At 41.5% G+C, this 17,008-nt stretch overlaps 1 protein-coding gene across 1 annotated transcript in view; it reads right to left on the bottom strand.

The window, feature by feature from the left end:
* Positions 1–9,192: 9,192 nt before the first annotated feature.
* Positions 9,193–17,008, bottom strand: part of CYRIA (CYFIP related Rac1 interactor A) — a 58,262-nt gene continuing 50,446 nt past the window's right edge. The window contains exons 9-11 of the mRNA XM_065890930.1: positions 16,112–16,238; positions 11,750–11,820; positions 9,193–9,552 (exon numbers count right to left, since the gene is read on the bottom strand). Coding sequence (XP_065747002.1) covers positions 9,489–9,552; positions 11,750–11,820; positions 16,112–16,238 — 262 coding nt within the window. The 3' untranslated portion in view covers positions 9,193–9,488. The remainder of the gene's footprint in view (positions 9,553–11,749; positions 11,821–16,111; positions 16,239–17,008) is intronic.

Genomic DNA, 17,008 nt, shown 5'->3' with positions numbered 1-17,008 from the left:
CTGCTTCTCAAACAGCCCAACTCTGTCTAAGGCTAGAAGGGGACATTTATTAAAAACACTGGCAAAGTCTGTCAGAGTGAGACCTTTCATATCCATAATTCCTACCATCTGTAACATCTTATGTTACATAAGATCCCAAATTACCAGTAGCAGTGTTAATCCATCATCTGTCCTAAATATTTTTAGATGTTCTTTATATACTCTACTTAGCTCCCCTTTCTGTTTTTATAAATGTATGTGCTTTACTTGCCACAATTAATTTTATGCTGACTTTATCATATCATGGGACAATCCAAAATCCTTTGGGATGATTTTTCAGAAGTAGTATAAGGTATAAAAACAAGTTATATTGAAACCAAAGAAAAAATTCCAAGTCTCTTAATTAAAAAGAGGCATTCAAGTTTTCTCCTCCCACCATAAAGTATTACGAATATAATTTCCTACAGGGTTATTATTTCTATCTAGATAAGAAGTTACTCTATAAAATTTGTGTTATTATTTGTAATAAAAGGAAAAGATACACTTCCAGTAAACTATTAATGCTAATGATTTCTGATCGCATCTATTCTGTTCTTCATCTGCATGAGAGAGTTATTTACTCTTCAAGTTACACTTGGACATAAAGAAACTCTTAGTCAAATAAATATGAGCTATTATTTACCGTCTGATAAATAAGAAGGTTCTACACCTCTGCACCTCTGTGTCTTTTGTCATGGTTACGCGATCTCGTGTTCCTGAATAGCATTGTCTGCCTTGTGAAGTACTGAGCTACTCTTTGATACACATTTAGAAGCAAAGGCTGGAAATTATACCCCAAAGAGCCTTCAAAAAATAAAACCTTATCATTGGCACACTTTACAAATGGATGGAGATGATTTTGTGTGTAACGTACAAGATGGGTTCCCACACCAGATCCCCTAGGCCTAGCCAAGATGCCAGGGGCAGCTTCAGTGGGCAGTTCCCATACGCGCTGTCAGTGGCCTGCCGGAGGTTGGACTTTCTCTCTCCACTTTTCTGTTTCCCGGCTTTCTCGGAAATGAAGGAAGGTTGCTCAGTCCATTCACAGCTGCAGCCCAGCGGGCTGGCCAACTGTGCTTGGATGCTCCAGCATCCAGGCTTCAAGGAGATGAGATTTAGGAGTTTCTGTACAGCTCCTTAGAGAGTTTTCAGAAGGACTGGGCCCTTCTCGTCCTCAGAAGTAACTTCCTTAACAGTGCATCTGTTATTAGGTCCTCCTCCTGCCCTGTCTCTTTCTCTCTGTGCTCCTGCCCCTGCTCCCTGGGTTCATCTCCTAAATAAACTACTTGTGGCTACGTCCTAGCATTAGGCTCTGCTTCTGGGGGGAATTCAAACTAAGGTATCAGGCTACAAAGAAAACCTTGATTAATTCCAAAATGATAGCAATGGTATAGGTCACACATTCTGATCGTGATAGAATAATAGTAACATTAATGACAAAAACTGGAGTACAAAGCCCAACAAAATCCTTAACTCTTTAGATATTTAAAATTACGCCTAAATTATGCATAAATGGAAGAAAAATTACACTCAGAGTATAAAATAGCCTAGTAAAAATGATAATGAGGTGAAGCTAAAGGTGTTATCATAGAAAAATGCATTTCCTAAAAGAGTTTTTTCATGAACAGAGGAAAAAAAAAACACTAAATATTCCACATAAGACATTATAAAAATAAGAAATAAGAAAGGTAAAAAATACAATAAGGAACTTTAACAAAGTGGGAAATAATGAAGATAAAAAATTACTACAATAGACAATAAATATGACCAACGGTTGGTCACTAGGTGCAAGGCCCTTTGTCACATTTTTATAATTAACATAATTTCACAGATGATAAAATTGAGGCACAAATAAAGTTGCCCAAGATTACACATTTAGTAAGTTACGTGACCTGAATGAAAACCTAGGCTGCTGTTTGGACTTTGACTGCTTCCCTCTCTTAAATCATAACTGCTATTCAATAGCTACTTCTTACAACATACACACACATGCACGTGTGCATACATGTATATACAAACATGAACAGATAAATCATGTATTTGTCTGGTCAAGGTAAAAAAAAAAGAAACACAAATTCAAAAATGTTAATTCTAAGGAAGTAGATGTAACCACAGGTAAAGAGAAAATAATAAAATAATGAATAATTTCTAAAAGGTTTTGCTATTTTTAAATGTGGATAAAATGTACTATTTTCTATGAAAATGCAAACTACTTAAATCAAAAGAAATGTATAGACTACATGAACAAACCTCACAAATATGGAAAAATTCAACACTATTTACTGAGAATACCTGCCTAAAAATGTCAGTTGAGATGGTTTCTTAAGTGACTAGTGTTAGATCTTCAAATGGTACATAATTATTATTTTTTAAATTACAGAGCTGATTAAAAAAAAGATTCTTTTAAAGAAGTCTCAGATGTGGGTTACTATTTCTATGACACATTTGGGCAACAAAAAAAATGAGACCTAAGCACAGCTGTTCACCACTAATCTCTCTGGTACCACCTAAATCTGAGAATGGTATAATGGAGATGGGAACATGGTAACATGCAGGAAAGAGTAACTAACTTCGCTTGGGTAAAGCACGGAAAGAGTCAAAGAAGAAGAGCCATTGGAGCAACGTCTTAAAGGATGAACAGGATTTCACAAGACAAATTAGGGGAAGTAGAATTTCAGGCAGAAGGAACAATGTTATTAGCAATGTTATAAATCTGAAGAAAATAGATGTTATATCAGAAAACTGTGAATGTTTTTTATAGCATGGAAAAATGGGATGCATGTTTGATAGAAGGTAAGTGAGATGGGAAAATTAAGTTGTTAGGTTTGATTAAGCAGCATTTCTGCAGAATGCCAACGTCCATGAGAAATCATAGATGTTCTGTGAAGTATGAATTCTGTAGACAAGTACATTTAAGAATTGCTACATATCATATGCTCTAGCCTCCTGTGGAGATTTACAATGAATAAAAAATTCTAGTAGAAAAAAGAATAAGTAAATAAAATAATCTGTTTAACCTGTTTCACAAGTACTCGAAAATTGATTTTCTTTTCATGGAACACCAATTAACATCTCCGAGACTATACTTCAGGGAACTTGCTAAAGGCAATAGTATGCCACAACATTGTCAAACGTATGTCACAGAAAGATGTGTTAGCTGTATGCAGAATGGATTAGAGGAGGGAGAAAGTAGAGGCTGAGTGACCTTCTAAAGAAGAGATGGTAAAGCTTGGAGTAAATAAAGCAAAATGAACTGAGGAGAATTTGACAGATTTTGAGAGCTCCTTAAAAAGGATATTTGTTAGGTCTTAATAATCAGCTGGAGGAATAGGGATAAAGAAGAGGAGAGATTTATTTTTATGAGTTTGAATTTTAAAATATTGTGAATATGAAAATGCAAGATGATATATGGGCCTTTCCAAAACTACTTCCTGCCCATCTTATGTGATATTCAGAAGTCCCAATACAAAGGAAAATGCTTTTCCAGCTACCGTGAAACTTTAATTTTATGAGGAACATATTGTCTTGATAACCAGAGTTCTAGAGACAAAGTTGAACCAACGCATAGGACTTATGGATTCCAGGGTACGTGGCGGTGGACGGTCAGGGCGACAGGCCTAGATTGCTGTCCAAGGTGCTGAATCGATTGGTCAAGTTATTGGAAATTGCTTCACTTGCGTTTCTGCCTCTGCCTCAAGGTCAACTCTCTGATGGAGTAGCAGCCTAGCACCAGACCAAGCAAAACTTCATCCAACTAGCATGTCTACCCTTGCCGGAACTAGCTGACTCTGACTTGTGATCAAGACAACAGCTTGATTTCTCAGTTGGACTCCTGGCAGATCTGCTGCAAGCTGCAAACTCTCTGTGTCCACAGAGGCTAAAAATACCCTGACAGGTAGGTAAACATCTCCTCCACGAATAAAGTCGACCAGTCAGAGGAGCTGGTAGTTTGTGGCTGCGGATGGCTGTGAGCTGTAGAAATTAATTATCAGGGTCTCATTTCAGCACACTCAAGTTTCAGGACCCTGAAATTTTCTCTCCGCAGGCAGCTTCTATTGGCCACTGGCCTATGTTGAGCTTGACACTCTGTAGGTCACATTTTCTGCCCACGGGAACTTACAAATCTAATGCACAAACCAAACACATGATTTAAAGTACTGTACAGTGGCCTATATTTAACATCAAATACATTAAATGCACTAGGAGGCAAAAGGAGAGGATTAGCATGGACTGGGTTAGTTAGGTAAAGCTTCATGGAGGAAGGGGATCATCAAGTTTACTTGAAGCCCAAGTAAACTTCAGATAGACAGTGAGGAAGAGGGTGTGCATTAAAGACAGCATCACGGGAGTGGAAATGCCCATGCAACAGTTTGGAGACAGTAAATACTCACCTGGTTCAGCCTAGAGCTCCCTATCCTTTCATCCTCCCCACCCATATTCACATGAAACACCACCACCTTTATAACTTCTCCCCATAGTGATAGCATTATTTCTATCACACAAAAGGAATAAAAAAATCCTTTCAAATCTATTGAAATTTGGAGGGAGATAATTTTATAGCCTCCTCCAAGTACTTTTGATATTTTCTAGAGACAAGCTTCTTCAAGGTGTAAGAAGCCTTTTAGAACTACCAGTCCTCGAGTCACAACAGACGACTATAGATCTTGGGTGGCTTAGGAATGTTAATAAAATATAGCTTCTGACTTGAGAAAAAGCCTGTTATGGGGCAAACAAGGACAATTTAAAATGAACAGAAAGTGCAGGCAGAGAGAAAGAGGAATCTGGAAATATGCAATTTGATAGTGAAAACTGGAAGATCTTGTAGAGAAAAGACTATTTTGAGTTTACAAGAACTTTCAGCCTAAAAGGCACTTTCTAAACTAAATTCTGGGACACCAGGCAAGGGAAGAGCTAGAGTAATAAAAATACAGTCCCAGGAACCTGATGTGACCAGGGCAGAAAAATTCCCTTCTTTGGAGTTTCACCTGTGAGCTGGAGCCACAGGTCAAGACCTTTCTGTTTACTGAGTAAGAGGTACATGTAGGATGTACTCAGTCAGGGTGGAGGTTACTAGTAGCAACCAGGATTTTGGTGTTGGATAGATTAATGTGCTTAATGAATATGAATAGTTTAAATAAATGAATCAACATTATACAGTATTATTTAGTCGGTCATTTACATTGTGATGACTAATTATCCTACACACCTTTCAAACAGCAAACATCTAGAAATTCTGCCTGCTTACTGATAACTTAAAGCACGAAATCAGGGGTGACTACAGATTGCCAATATTCACCAGGTTTCAGGAATGTGCCATCTGAGCTCTTCTTTACCATCCTTCCAGGAGAACTCTGATTAACAACCAAATTTCTGGTTGGTATGAAGGATATTCATTTCCTCACCAGCTGTGCTCCTCTTGACAATTACACTTATGCTTACTCATTTCTTTTTCATGTCTTTTGACTCTCATCACTTATTTAATTAGGGTCTCTCTCTCCCCTTCTTCTCTCTCTCTCTCTCAAAGGCCCCTTTCATTTTCTCTCTTTCCAGCTTTTGTCCGTTTATAATTTGTGTCAATTTACAGAAAATTTAGCATTCCTATTCATTTCCCTTTGTGTTTTGTATATGGTATCATGGAAGGTCTCTACTGGGGACTCTAACCCACTGAGAGCACACACAATTAGGTCTTAGGTGATTAACTTAAAAGGTTCAGGGATTAAAAGTAAGGCTCTAGAAAAGTTTCAGTGTTTAACAGTTAAGAGAATTGCTTTAGAGTTTACGTTGCCTGAAAAATGAACTTTTGTGGAATAGGCTATTTGCTAATTTTGCCAAATCCATAAAGTGCTACTGTACTCAAGAGAAAAAATAAAAGAGCAAATAAATGCTCTTATATTTCTTGGCATCCTTGAATAAGTAGGTCTCATGCAACTCTAGATATCAGTCACGTATCTCCGTATTTTATGCCTTTTAAAAAAAATAATGGGGGGGGGGTCTTTGCTGAAATGAATAAATACAGCTGGTACCAAGACTAGTTCATTTTGGGCATTTCAGATTTTGGGTATATGAAGTAGTTGAGGCATAGAGAGGTGAAGGGCAGCTGGTGTGATTTCCTGGTCCCCAGAGCAGGTGTTTAGCAAATATCTATGTTTAGTAAGTATCTGTGACCATGTGCTTACTACCCACTTAACCTTGAACATCACATAAAAGAGGTGTATTTTTAAATATATGTACCAAACTTTAATTTTCATTTCACACTCAAAACTTCTGTACAAAAAGAGGCAAAGCAGGCAAAAAAAATTACAGGGACTTCAGCAAACAATATACAACTTTTAAACAGCTTTGTGTATGCAACAGCTTTTATAGATGTAGTGGGGAAATTGGGTTCCAAAGTTTTTGTTTCTTTACGATAAAATTCCAATGTTTATTATTAACATCTAGAAAAATTTGTATCTGTCTGGGATACAAGATTGAATGAGAAGTTTCTGATGTCTACTGCACCATTAGATTCCAAGATTGAGAGAGCTTCATTTTTCTTTTGAGAAAGCATGAAATTATTGTTATTTAAATGTGATGATTTATTAAAAACCTCAGTTTACCATTAATAACTTGATACAACGGTGATGGCTAGGAGCAAACACCGATGAAGCGTGATATTAACTAATAGTTAAAGGAGAGTATCCAGGATTCCCTTTCTGGTTGTTAATTAATACTCCAGCCCCAATGGGCCACCACAATTCAAAACATTCATTGTCACTTTGTTTTACTAATTCCTAGTGGCACATAAAAGGTTTCCAAGAACAAAGTTATAATGTCAAAGTAGCAGTGCATCCGAGAAATGCAATTTTCACCTTGTTGCTTGCCCCAAAATAAATATCTGAGTAATGGAAAACACTTTTATTTGAAAACGATGAGACATGAAATATGAAATATAGTTAACATTGACATGGATACTGTGGCTAGCACTTTCCCCTGAACCACTCACAGGCTGTGGACACATGTGCATGTGCACAAAAAGCTGTGATTTTTCAAGGACGTCTGATGCCTGGTGGACAGTCTGTTAAAAGAATGTCTCCCACAATAGCTCCGGAGTGGACCCAAGGCCCATCACCTGTTAGTGATCACAGACATTCAGTTAACCGTCCCCCTGATAGTGAGGCAATAGTTCAGGTCCTGGGCTTTTGAGAATCCACGTACTAGTGAATCTTGGCTTTGAAACAAGGTGGCTTGGCTAAATCGGGGCAGACCGGCAGCCTCTCCCCTATGTTTGGTCCCATTTGATAGAAAGTCTAATTAAAAATTATAAACGTGCTCAACTATTTACTCTGCAAGTCCTTTCCCCTCTCCAAGACTTAATCTCCTTCCCTGATATGGGAGGAAAGTAAACCCAGTGACGATAAACATTGAGTGCATCTATACTTCTAGTCTTGACAGTTGTTTCCCAAAGATAACATGGGCCTGCCAAGTAAAAGAACATTTCTTAAGCTGAATATTTAATGAATTTGTTTACCCAGTGTTATCTTAATTTCTGGATTCCTCTAGGGTTTTAGAATGCCTAGGTTTGGAAAGGTCTTGAAAGCCATCTAGTGCATTTCTGTTCTGATGAGAGAACCCTCATCCAAGCAGCTGTACTTGTTCAGCTGGAAAAGCTCCAAGGAAAAGGGCCTTTCCTCTCCTTGTTGACTGACATTTAGATACAGACTGGGTAATCTGTTCTGTCACTTGACTGGATTTCTTTGTGAAACATAAACAAAACCAAAGTATGTCTCTCCTCTTCTTGGAGGACTCAAGGCAATGCCAGCTGGCCACCAAAGTCAGGAAAGTAATGGTGTGACAGCTCATTCCTTGGGACATTGTGAATGACACCAAACCCTGATATGACCAAACCCAACTTTGGGAATTACCATTCCCTGGGCAACTCTTTCCTTCCATCAGAAATAGGCAAGCAATTATATGGTTCAGGCCGAGGGTTTATTTAAAAGCGTCCAGTATCACCCCCATAGTATGTATGCATAGGCCACGTGGTGAAAAAAAAAAGGGCATGGAGTCAGGAACGAGGCATCCTGGGTTCTAGTCCTACATGGGGGTGATCCCGTTAGACTTCATCCTCTGTCTCATTTTTCCACTTGGAGACCAGAATAGAAGATTTCCAAGATTCCATTCTAAGCTCTGTCTGCAGACACAATGACCCTTGTCATACTGCTAACCATCAAGACAAGGTGGGGTGATGCTTACTGGACTCTACTTACAAAGGAAGGATGTGAGAGTCAGTCTTTTTAGTGGCTCATAGTCTTGTAGGACTACTGGAGATTATCTGTTATTTGCCCATTTTATAGATGAGGAAAGTGAGACACAGAGAACTTAAGTGAATCTCCCAAGATCACTCTGTGAATCAACAGGGCTAGGACTTAATCCAGGTACTCAAGCCAGAGTTTATACATTGCAACAAGCTAGCAGCTGGGTCATAAAGGAGCTCCCATTTAAATAGTAGATAACCAGAAAACGAAAATCTCCCCTCTAAGTTCCTCTAGTTTTCTGGTAACTAATTAAGTGTCTAGATCTCCGCTGCCACATGGATGGTCCCCAGAGGACGGGGCTCCTATTAGGATGGGGTGTGTACGCAGTGCTCCACAGACAACAGGAATGTTAGCAACCTTACCCACAATTTTAGCCAGAGCTCCATTTCCCTGTCCCTGGAGACAGAGGGTTGAAGCAGAGAGATGACTGTCCTGTCGCCTGGGTGCCCTTCCTCCCCACCTGTGCCCCACTTCCACGACAGCCACCAACCCATCCACAACAGCACATCTATCTATCCTTGCTTCCCTCCCATGAACTGATGCAAACACACTGATTTTTCCTCTTGCAAAATGGAAGGGGAACATTAGGGGGTACAAATCAAAACAGGAAGAGAGTATGCTGGTAAATAAAATACATGCAACAAAAAAGTTGCACGTGTGCTGTGCTGTCTGAGGGAAGAGAGGCGGTGTGCTGAATTCCAAACACTTGGCTTTGTGTCTCCACGTGCATTTGTCTTTTCTGGGATCCCTCTCTCTCTGTCAGGATAACAGCTGTGTTTCTTGTAGTTGAGCTGTCCCAGGAAATCAAATACTTCATGTTTCTATAACTATACTTCCCAGAGAGATTACACATCTAGAATTAAAACATGACCACAAGCTATTAGGAATTTCTGATTGTTAAAGGTGTAAGGAACTCCAGTAGCAAAGATCAATGTCTCCAAAATTTTCCTTTTGGAGAAGGGGTTTTCCTTTCAGCCATCGAAGATAAGGCTCTCCAGTCAATTTATGCTCTGCTGGGTTGAGTCAGTCAGGATACAAATTAAGGTCCATATATTTCAGGGACAAGAAGGAAACGGTTATGTAAATACACGAGTATTAACATCAATCTGTATTAAATTATGTAAACATATACATCTTCTGAGGTCAGTTCAAAGATCCTCTTCACTGAGCAAAGCTTTACTGAAGCATGGCTCGAATCTGTTTGGAAGTCGATTCATCATTCAAGTGTTTTGTAGTGAACCTGGATGGAGAGAAAAGGATGGCGGTCAGTGTGCAAACAGCACTCTGAGAAAGCTTCGATCGTGACTCTCCAGCTCATCTTTACCTTGGGAGACATAACTGATATTTAGAAATCAAACTTGGCATTGGTTCTTTACACAAAGAGCCACACTTCAATGCCCAGAGCAGTCTCAGATTTAATATCTGATCCTTCCTTCCAAAGGAGTTTTATGTTATGGTTATTAAACAAGTAGATCTTCCACTTAATCAAATAATTTCACGGAGGAGACACAAGCATTCTCATTTTCCAGGGAGACAGACTTCACGTGCTTGAGTGCAGGATCTTGGCCATCTAGGCCACCCCCGCTGAGTCACAAATATTAAAATATGGGTTTGCACGTAACAACTTTACCCAACACTTAAACTGTTAGGGTTTTCTACTTTTATGGGAATGCTTGTCCTCCTTGCCACCACAAGGGGGCACGATGGCAGGTCCATATACTGAAGAAAAGTGGTGTAGTTTGTCTCCTCACATTAACTGGTGTAGAAATAGTTCATGAAAAGAAAGGAAAAGAGAAGTAACATGTAATAAAATCTTGACCGCGTCTCAAGCACTCCATGGAAGTTTTCCACTCACACTAACTCTTTGTAGGACAGGTTATTGCCTCCATTTTACAGATGTGCAAACTGAGGTTTGGAGACATTAAAAGACCCATTCCAGATGACAAATACAACGATGTATGATTTGTAAACAATTTGTGATTTCTGATTTGGATCCAGGTCTGCCTCTGCCTCAAAAACCTGTGCTCTTTGACTTCCTCACAGTGCCTACAGGAGACACCAAATGCCGAGGTTCAGATGGAACTCACAGCCTACCGCAGTGCCCCGCTCTTAAAGCTCTGCTTGACTGAATGATGCTGGAAAGCAAAAGAAACGAACAACAGAAGCCAAAGTCTTCTTACTGAGTGTGGAAAGCCAGCCTTTTGTGAAATGGGCACCAGTGGAGAAAACCTCGGTTTACCCACAGAATCTGGAAGGCTCTTGGGTTAAAGCTACATCTCTTCTGAAGAATGATGACCTAGCAGCTTCATGAAAAAGGATTAGCCTCAGTGTATAATTATTCATTTCATGTGCATCTCAGTTTCTTCATTTATTAGATGGGGTGACAGATCTTATCACTCTGACTTGTGATGATTAAATGAGAGCAGGAAACGTGTGTTGTACGTGCGTAGAGGATCACTGCTCCATCTCACTTATACTTATTGAACATTTACTACATGCATGAAGTTGAGAGGAACTGAGGGAAATCAGGTGAATGATGATGATGAATCATTCAGATGAATGAGACAGCAGGGACCATGAACTTTCCAGATCACAATCCCGACTGTCATGATTCAGCAAACTCCTGTGGATATGTCACAGCTAAGAAACAAGAATACCTCCCCTGGAGTGGATTAAGCGCACGTGTCCTTGGGAAGAGAGCAGGTGCTCGGGCATGACGTGTTAGCAGTGAGGAGACAGCAGGAACACTAGCCAGCTACACCTGGAGTGGATTAAGCGCACGTGTCCTTGGGAAGAGAGCAGGTGCTCGGGCATGACGCGTTAGCAGTGAGGAGACGGCAGGAACACTAGCCAGCTACAAGGGCATCCAGACAGGGGACAGCAGGCTCCTCAGTTTTGGCAACTGCATGTACGACTCACCCAGGGACCTTCAGAGCAAACCCACAAACACAAAATGGATGCCTGAGGCCCTAGCCCAGCGATTCGAACTCATTTGGCCTGGATTGGACCCTGAGCATTAGTGTTTTCAAAAGCTACCCACATAATTCTCCTGAGCAGCCAGGTTTGGGAACCACAGGTGCAGGGGGAAGTGAGACCGGGGAAGCTTCTTCTTCTGCAAGTCCCCACCAACCACAAAGCACTGTGGCTGGGAGTTAGGCCTTTGACCTGCGGGGTCACCCAGGCCTGGGTTTAGATCCTGGCTCAGCCATCTGCTGTGTGACTTTTGCCAAGTGAGTTGACTTCTCTAAATTTCAGTTTCTTCCATCTGTAAAAAGGGGACGATAAAAATGGGGCTGACCGCAACAGGCAGTTGGGAAGATGACATGTATTAACAGATGCAAAGGGGTTAAGCCTGGCGTTCTAGCCCTCGGACCCAAACAACACCTACATTTGCAATGGTTCAGAAGGGTTGGCTGCCCCACAGGGCTGAGGCTCACCTGAGGGCGTTCAGCAGCCCCTCCACACTGTCTGGGGCCTGTTCCTTCAACACCTTTATACAGCCTTTCATCTAGAAGAAAGCACGAGAGTTTGTGAATACCCCAGTAATTCCATCATAGTACCTGTCCATAACAACATCTGTTCATAATAATATATTATTTCTTCCCATAGAAATCAAACTCAGAAATGTCCAACACACCTTCCTACCCCCTCAGGCCAGTGAGTTGTTCTTCTGGGCTTCTAGAAGGTTCTGTGCCAGTTTTCATATTATACTGCAATCGAACATTTTATGTGTCTGACTTCTGGGGACAACGACCTGAGACTTTGATTTTCTTGTCTTGGACTCGAGAGTCAAGGGGAGAGCTCCTCCTCTAGCCTGTGCTCAGTTGAGACTGACCGAATGAATTGCAAACCTGATCGCTTTATGTCATCTCTCTGCCCAGAATGCTTTTCCTCCTTCAGCTGTTTGACTGGTAAACTCAACAACTTAACAATTTTTTTTTCTTTTTTTTTTTTTGCGAAGGAAGAATCTGGAAAGAACACCATCACTCATTTTAAGCTCAGATGTTCATGCACTGATTTGGGTATACTGTACTAAGGGCCTCTTTTATAAAGGTCACTTATAAAAATGTTCTTGTATGTTGCAAGTTTTTTCCTAAAGGCCTGATAAACTCTGTTGGATTGATGGGGGCAGCCAGAAGCCCAGGGTTGAGAATCATTTGGGGGCATGTTTAGGCTCATCCATAAAGAATGTCGTGGTCAATCAGAGATGCCTGTCCTAGGTGCAGAATGGGGTCAAGCTCAGAATGAAGAGATTTGGTCCCTCTCCCGAAAGAGCTCATAGTCTAGCGGGAGAAGAGAGACAAATAGCTCATTATCATCCTGTGATATGTGTTCTTGTAAAAAGTGCCCAAGGAGGAACGGGGCCATAGATGAGACAAGAGGCAGAAGAGCAGTGGATACTCTTTGGAAATTTCGAGTTCTATTCCAGGCTGATGAAAGCCTTGAGTGTGAATATCAGGATGCAGCCAGAGGTGTAGTCAGGGCCAGATTCAATGTGGGTTTAACAGCATGTTCGGGAGTTGGGGGCCTTTACCTGTGGAAAACACCCGTGATAGGTGTTAAACAATCTAGTAATGTGATTCATACTGAAAGGGATCGGAGGAAGCACGACTGGAGACGGGAGGGCCAGTGGGAGCCCCTGAGGGGGAGGGTGTGAGAGCAGCAGTGGGCACGGAGGGTCAGGGCAAGACGGGAGGATGCATCTGAGGTCCAGGTCACAGGATGTGGTGATGGAGAAGGCGTGAAGGTGAAGAGGGAAGAAGACAGTTCCTAGGTCCTGAGGGACAATCCCACGTTTCTGGCTTTGAGACTGAGTTGCAGGAAGGTGAAATACCTGAGACAGGAACCCAGGAGGAGGAGAAGCAGGTCTGTGGGGGAAAGGATAACCTTTGATTTGAGGCCGGCCATGCCTCAGGTGTCCAAAGGAGGGGGTGTCTGGAATTCTGGGTGAGGCTTGGGCTGGGGACCACGGTTTAGGAGTGATTCTATATTGGATCATTCCATACAAGTTTAAGGAAATCAGTTGAAAATGTCATGTCACTCCAGCCTGCTTTCCTGACACCCACGATTAGCATCAGTTCTCTAAATGATGCATATCCCGCTGGGCCTCGATGACTTTGCTCTGATGATTCCCTCCGCCTGGAGTACTCTTCCTTCTCTCTGTCCATTTGGTAAAAATCCTCAAGGCCCACCTGAAACGTCACCCTCTGTCTCTGCCTCTATGCAGAATGAGTTTCTCCCTCACCTGGGTTTCTAGAGCTCAGTACCTCCATTTTGGACTACAGAACACATTCTTTGTAACCGCAGCTAACAGGATCTATTTCAATATTTGCTTTTTCACAGTTGATGCGGATACCCTAAGGATTTATAAAACAGTGCAAGTAGCTGATGGCTTAGAAGCAGACTGGTATCTGGAAAGAAACCCTTATGTCATCAAAGAAAAATGGCCCATCATGTACATGTTGTGCTCCGTAAACCTGAAACTTTCCTAGAGACACATATAAACTTCTACGAACAAACCTTCTTAGTGAGACATACGTGAACAAATGGACGTCATCAAGACTGGGTAGGGATAGATCTAATATTATATAACGTTTATAGCCTCAGCAGAAAGACTTAGTAAATAACAAGCAAGGACAAGCTTTTTAAAGGTTAGGGCTACAAGACATAATGGTACCCAGCGTATTTTTAATTACTGACTGTGTGACAAGTTAACAAAAGACTGTGGTAAATGAGAATGTCCTATGAGTACTAGGTAATAAATTCAATCCATATTCAAATGGTATTCACGGGTTATTAATGGAGCTATTTATACTTAATCTATAGCATAAAAACGTTAAAGCCTCACAAAGAATACAGTAAAAATATTTATTGGTATAAAAAAACTTCCATAATATACTGTTATGCAAATTAAATATGTTTTAAAATAGAAATTATGGCAGGGTGCTAACCTGTTAAGTATATACACACACAAACATCGATACAAAATGAAGGGACATATATATGTGACATATTGACGGTGGTCATCTGTCCATGGTGAGGTTACCACTGATAAATGTAATTTTCTGTGTTTTGGGTCCGTTTGTTTTTGTTGGCTGCCCCGTGTAGCATGTGAGGTCTTAGTTCCCTGAGCAGGGATCGAACCCACTCCCCCTGCGGTAGAAGCATGGAGTCTTAACTACTGGGGCACCAGGGAAGTCCCAATTTTCTGTATTTTGATTTCCTGTATTTTCCCAGAACTGTTATATAAGTATTTATTTTCTTGATAAATAGAAATAATTACATTAAAAATAATGAAGACTCTCTGAAGAACCATGGCTAGCTATGCTAGGGAGCCAGAACCTCAAAATGAGTAATCCAAGTTGCATTATTAATTGATACATTTCCTTACAATCTTTAGATTCACGGCCCCTCTGGGCACATGGACCTTCTGTCTGCACAGAACTAGAGCATCAGAGATGCTGTTCTATATGGATAAACGAGCATAGAGTGCGCACGCCCCGACTGAGCCGCGTCAGAATAAGTCGGTACCAAGAGGTCCTATTCCGTACTGAAAAGCCTTTAAATTAACACAGGGATACGCTACTGGGTGCCATTGCAGGCAAACAGTGGGCTGAGAGGAGCCTGTTTTATCCCACAATCAACAGGAAATCACCTGCACACCACAATCATTTGTTTTCCAATCATATCCATCCATTCAGCAAAAGCTATATGGAGTATCTATTGAGCGCCATGCTGTATGTACCAAGGATACTGCCAGGCAATGAAGCAGACATTAGGTATACAGATCTTGGTCTCTGCCCTTGTCAACAAACTCAGAGTCCATGAGGGAGTCAGAAAACCCAAAATGGTAGGCGCTTTGGGCCCGGAGGAGAAGCAAGGCTCTGCTCCATACGGGGCACAGGAGATGGGCTCCAAATGAGGTGACATGTGAGGAGCGTCTTAAAAGAATCCCCCCATCAGAGAAGAGGGAGGGCACTCTGGGCAGAGAAAAGGGCTCAAGCATATTCCAAGGACAAGAAAAGGCATGGGAATCAGGCAGAGCCATCTGCAGGGATGGTGGGAGAGGAAGTTGGAACATTGTTTGGGATTTGACCACAGTGTCTTGTAATCTAGGATGAGACACATATAACATATAAAAATATATATATTTGAGGATATGGGGAGGGGGAAGGGTGAGTTTTGACAGGGCGAGAGAGAGTCATGGACATATACACACTAACAAACGTAGTAAGGTAGATAGCTGGGGGGAAGCAGCCGCAAGGCACAGGGATATTAGCTCGGGGCTTTGGGACAGCCTGGAAGGGTGGGATGGGGAGAGTGGGAGGGAGGGAGACGCAAGAGGGAAGACATATGGGAACATATGTATATGTATGGCTGATTCACTTTGTTATAAAGCAGAGACTAACACACCATTCATTGTAAAGCAATTATACCCCAATAAAGATGATAAAAAAAATATATATATATATATATATTTATATGGCACACTAGGTAAGCTGAAGGGGCAGCTTGCAGCTAGGGGACTGTTTACCTCTCAGCTCCTCTACAGGCTGAGGGAATCAGCACCTCCACATTCCTGCTGTGTCTCTGAGGTTGGATGTGTTTGCTGCAAACATATGAACAGGACAGGACTTCTTGCTACGAGGAGAGCTGCCACGATGGGGCTTGCATCTGGGAGAGTTCACTCCCGGGGCGGGGAGTAGGGAGTGTGGAGGGGAGGGAGAGAGGGAAGCAAGGTCTGTTTGACAACATTTATGAGCTCTTATTGGGAAATCACAGTTCGTAACTATTCTTACATCGATCTTGGATGTCTTGCAGAAAGCTCCCACGGGGTGGACGTGGTCGTAGAGGATGATGACCCCCACCATCACCCTCATGCAGAACATCAGCGTTTCTTCACTTGTAAACCTACTCCTGTACTCCCTGGAAGAGAGGACAAGTGGCAGAGATATTACCTCCGTGACAGAGCACGTTCATCTCTGGCTCCACAAATGGCTACTTTAGCCTCCTCCTATCCTCCCTGGAGAACAATTCCAGACCTGCAGAACCAGGTTAATAAGCTCTTAAAGAAACCAGCGATGGTAATTCTCCTTGAGTCTATCTGACCATTGTGAAAACAAGGTAAATTAGAGGGCAGTAAATTCTCTTCTGCCCTCAGCGAGCCAGCTCATCATGTACATAAGTCCCTCGCCCATCAATCTTGAATATTTTATAGCAGGTCTCTCTGGCTGTCCTAGATTATAGAGAATAATGGCTTCATTATGGAGAAAACGAATCAAGTTCATTTCTATAGAGCAGCTACCATGTCTCCAGTCTGGGTAACTTCCTTTGTAAAGATACAGGCTGCAGACTGAATTACATTGGCAAAGGTACCTACCAGAAATTACATACCATTCATTGGGCTGAGAGTATTTGTGGGGTTTGAATTTTGTTCACCTACCTTGACAGGGTCACTGATGATTCGGGTAATTCAAGCCAATCCTAGAGGCTTTCTTAACATTTACTTCCTTACGGTTTGTCCCCACAGTGGTGATGATTACTATTTCCATCTTGGAATAAATCTTAAATATAAGTGAGCTACCTGAAATTAACACCACCTGACCTTTGAACAGAGCACCAAATTTTATAAGGCACTCTTGGTGCCTTTGGGCCTCCCAAACTCTCTGCATCATAGATGGTATTATGGGAACCTC

This window comes from Phocoena phocoena, chromosome 14, assembly GCF_963924675.1.
Source record: "Phocoena phocoena chromosome 14, mPhoPho1.1, whole genome shotgun sequence".
NCBI classification, from domain to species: Eukaryota; Metazoa; Chordata; class Mammalia; order Artiodactyla; family Phocoenidae; genus Phocoena; species Phocoena phocoena.
Note: the sequence above shows the minus strand (reverse complement) of the source record. Positions and strands in the feature narration are given on the sequence as shown.